Consider the following 2,358-nt stretch of genomic DNA (forward strand, 5'->3'; position numbering starts at 1 on the left):
GTTTTAAAAATAAATGGATGTTGCAATGGTACAGTTTTTAATTGAATGTTTGCGCGTAATTATTCTCATAAAATGATTTTGTATGACTCTCTATTAAATATTTATACGTCCCTCCCCGGTAAACAACTCCGTATTAAAGCCTTGACTAAACCAGAGCAAAATACAGAATTCGTAACAATCTCTCATTACAGAAATTCCGCAAAAAAATAAAATGTTCTTGTAGTGGATTTAAGTTTATTTTGCAAGACTGATATATGTTTTTCCCATGTTAATTTCGAATCAAAAATTATACCAAGATATTTAAAATTGTCTTCGTTTTTTAATATATTTATAGTTACATACGTTCCCTTTGTTATCCGTACAGCTAAATTCATGAAATTTGAAATCAGAATAAAAGTTAAAATCTTCAAAATCAAAATTTACATACTTTGTTTTTTCCAACGTTCACTAAAATTTTATTTTATTTACACCAGCACATCAAAAATTGAAAGATCTTTATTAATTTGGTTCCATAACAAGTGTGTATTTGTTTGACAGTAGAAAAAAGCTATGTCATAAGATAAGATTTTTATTCATCATTAGACATTACATGCAATAGGTCACGTCAGAATACTTATACTAACAGTAAAATATTATCAAAAACAATTTAAATTAAACACTCATTGATAGAAGACGCAATCGTTTCATGTAAAAGTGTATTATAATAATACAATAATTTTAGTGAGACAAAAGTGTACTATTTAGCAGAACAATACGCTAAAAAACTATCCCACTGATGTCAGATGAATAAAACTATGATAAGTCATAAATTGGCCTTTCTACCAGCCACTTATAAATAACAGCTTTAAATTTACTTAATGTAACACTCTGAGCATTCAAAGGTAGTTTATAGAATAGATCTATTCCAACGGCCACATATGAAGTTTGAATTTTAGAAAGTATTGTGAAAGGTTTGCTGATCAGGTTAGCGCCTCGGGTATTGTGAATATAAATGTGCTTATTCAGTGTCAGGTTTTGAAAATTATTTCTGACATGGATCAAGCAGTAGTAAAAAATGTAAAGATTGATAAGTATAAAAATGGCTTCTTTTTTAAAAATCGGCTTACAATGATCTTTGAAATTAGCATCCGCTATAACTCTCATGGCTTTTTTCTGAGACAGTAAAATTGTATCAATACCAGATTCAAAACTCCTATTCAAAACTCAGATCACGCGATGCTTCCCCGCTGCGCAGCGCTTACACTTTTCAACTTACTTTACAGTTTGTCTAGATCTTGTAGGTTGCTTATTTTGTAGCACTTTTCCCCGTCATTTTTCTTACGAAGAACCTTCCTTCGCGGAACCAGACGTAGGCTACTTAAAGCCTGCGTCTCTGCACTTCTTCAACTGAGCCAGGAAGATCTTGTTGTCCTGCGACATATGTTCACCGATGAAAACTCGGTTCTTGGAGAATGATGGGTGCACCTCGCTTGCCGTTAGAGTTCTTTTCTGCCTAAAGCATTGTATCCAAGCATCCCTCTGTATTTTAGTAAAGAATTGTACAACAATTGATGGAGGACGGTCTTTTTTAAAAGTCGGTGTGCGATGGACCGCCGACACTTGAGATTCATGTAATTCTATTCCAACTGCTGATCCAACGTCCTTCAACAAGTTTAACGTATTTTCCCCTTTAGTCTCCGGTATTCCGCTAATTTCTAAATTCATCCGTCTTGAATATTGTTCCATAGCTTTGACTTTGTCTTCTAGTATGTATACCTTTTCATTAAGCTTTCTGTTCTCAGATTTAATAATTTCATTCTCCTTTTTTAATTCGGAGTATTCTTTCCTAATACTTGCAATTAAAGTATTTGATTTATCAACTTTGTCAGACAAGAATTGTCCAGCTTTCCTGAATTCCTCTATCTGCGACGTATAGTTCTTTATTTCAGTAAACACTTCCCTCTTGAACGAGTCCATTGTCGATATAAGAAACTTCTTAGTAATTGAAGTAGATGACGATGTACTGCTGCTGGTGGAGGAGGTCTCCTCCTTATTCCATAATACTCTAACTTTTTCAACAAAATTCCCCGGTCGACGCAGTCTAACACCCTAGAAATATCACATAATGTGGCTCCTGTAGGTAAACCTAGCTCAAACTTGGAAAGTATGTAGGACGTCGATCGTGGACATTCCATACCTAAATCCGAACTGACTCTTACTGAAAAGATTGTTAATTTCGAAAAAAGAGGTTAATTGACTTTTTAGGACGGTTTCAAACACTTTGGAAAAACAGGGGACCAGAGAGATCGCTCTGTAGCTGTTTGTTTCACCGTAGTTACCTTTCTTAAAAATAGGTACTACCTTAGACATTTTCAACTT

General features: G+C 34.1%; 1 protein-coding gene across 1 annotated transcript; it reads right to left on the reverse strand.

The window, feature by feature from the left end:
• Positions 1–1,353: 1,353 nt before the first annotated feature.
• Positions 1,354–1,956, reverse strand: LOC124355931. Its single transcript, XM_046807083.1, has one exon. The coding sequence runs from the start codon at positions 1,954–1,956 to the stop codon at positions 1,354–1,356; it is 603 nt and encodes a 200-aa protein (XP_046663039.1).
• Between the last annotated feature and the right edge of the window lie 402 nt (positions 1,957–2,358).

Source organism: Homalodisca vitripennis, chromosome 2, assembly GCF_021130785.1.
Source record: "Homalodisca vitripennis isolate AUS2020 chromosome 2, UT_GWSS_2.1, whole genome shotgun sequence".
Classification (NCBI taxonomy): Eukaryota; Metazoa; Arthropoda; class Insecta; order Hemiptera; family Cicadellidae; genus Homalodisca; species Homalodisca vitripennis.

Bases quoted from the DNA above. Each gene is read 5' to 3' on its own strand.
- LOC124355931 (XM_046807083.1), bottom strand. From the start codon at position 1,956: ATGGACTCGTTCAAGAGGGAAGTGTTTACTGAAATAAAGAACTATACG.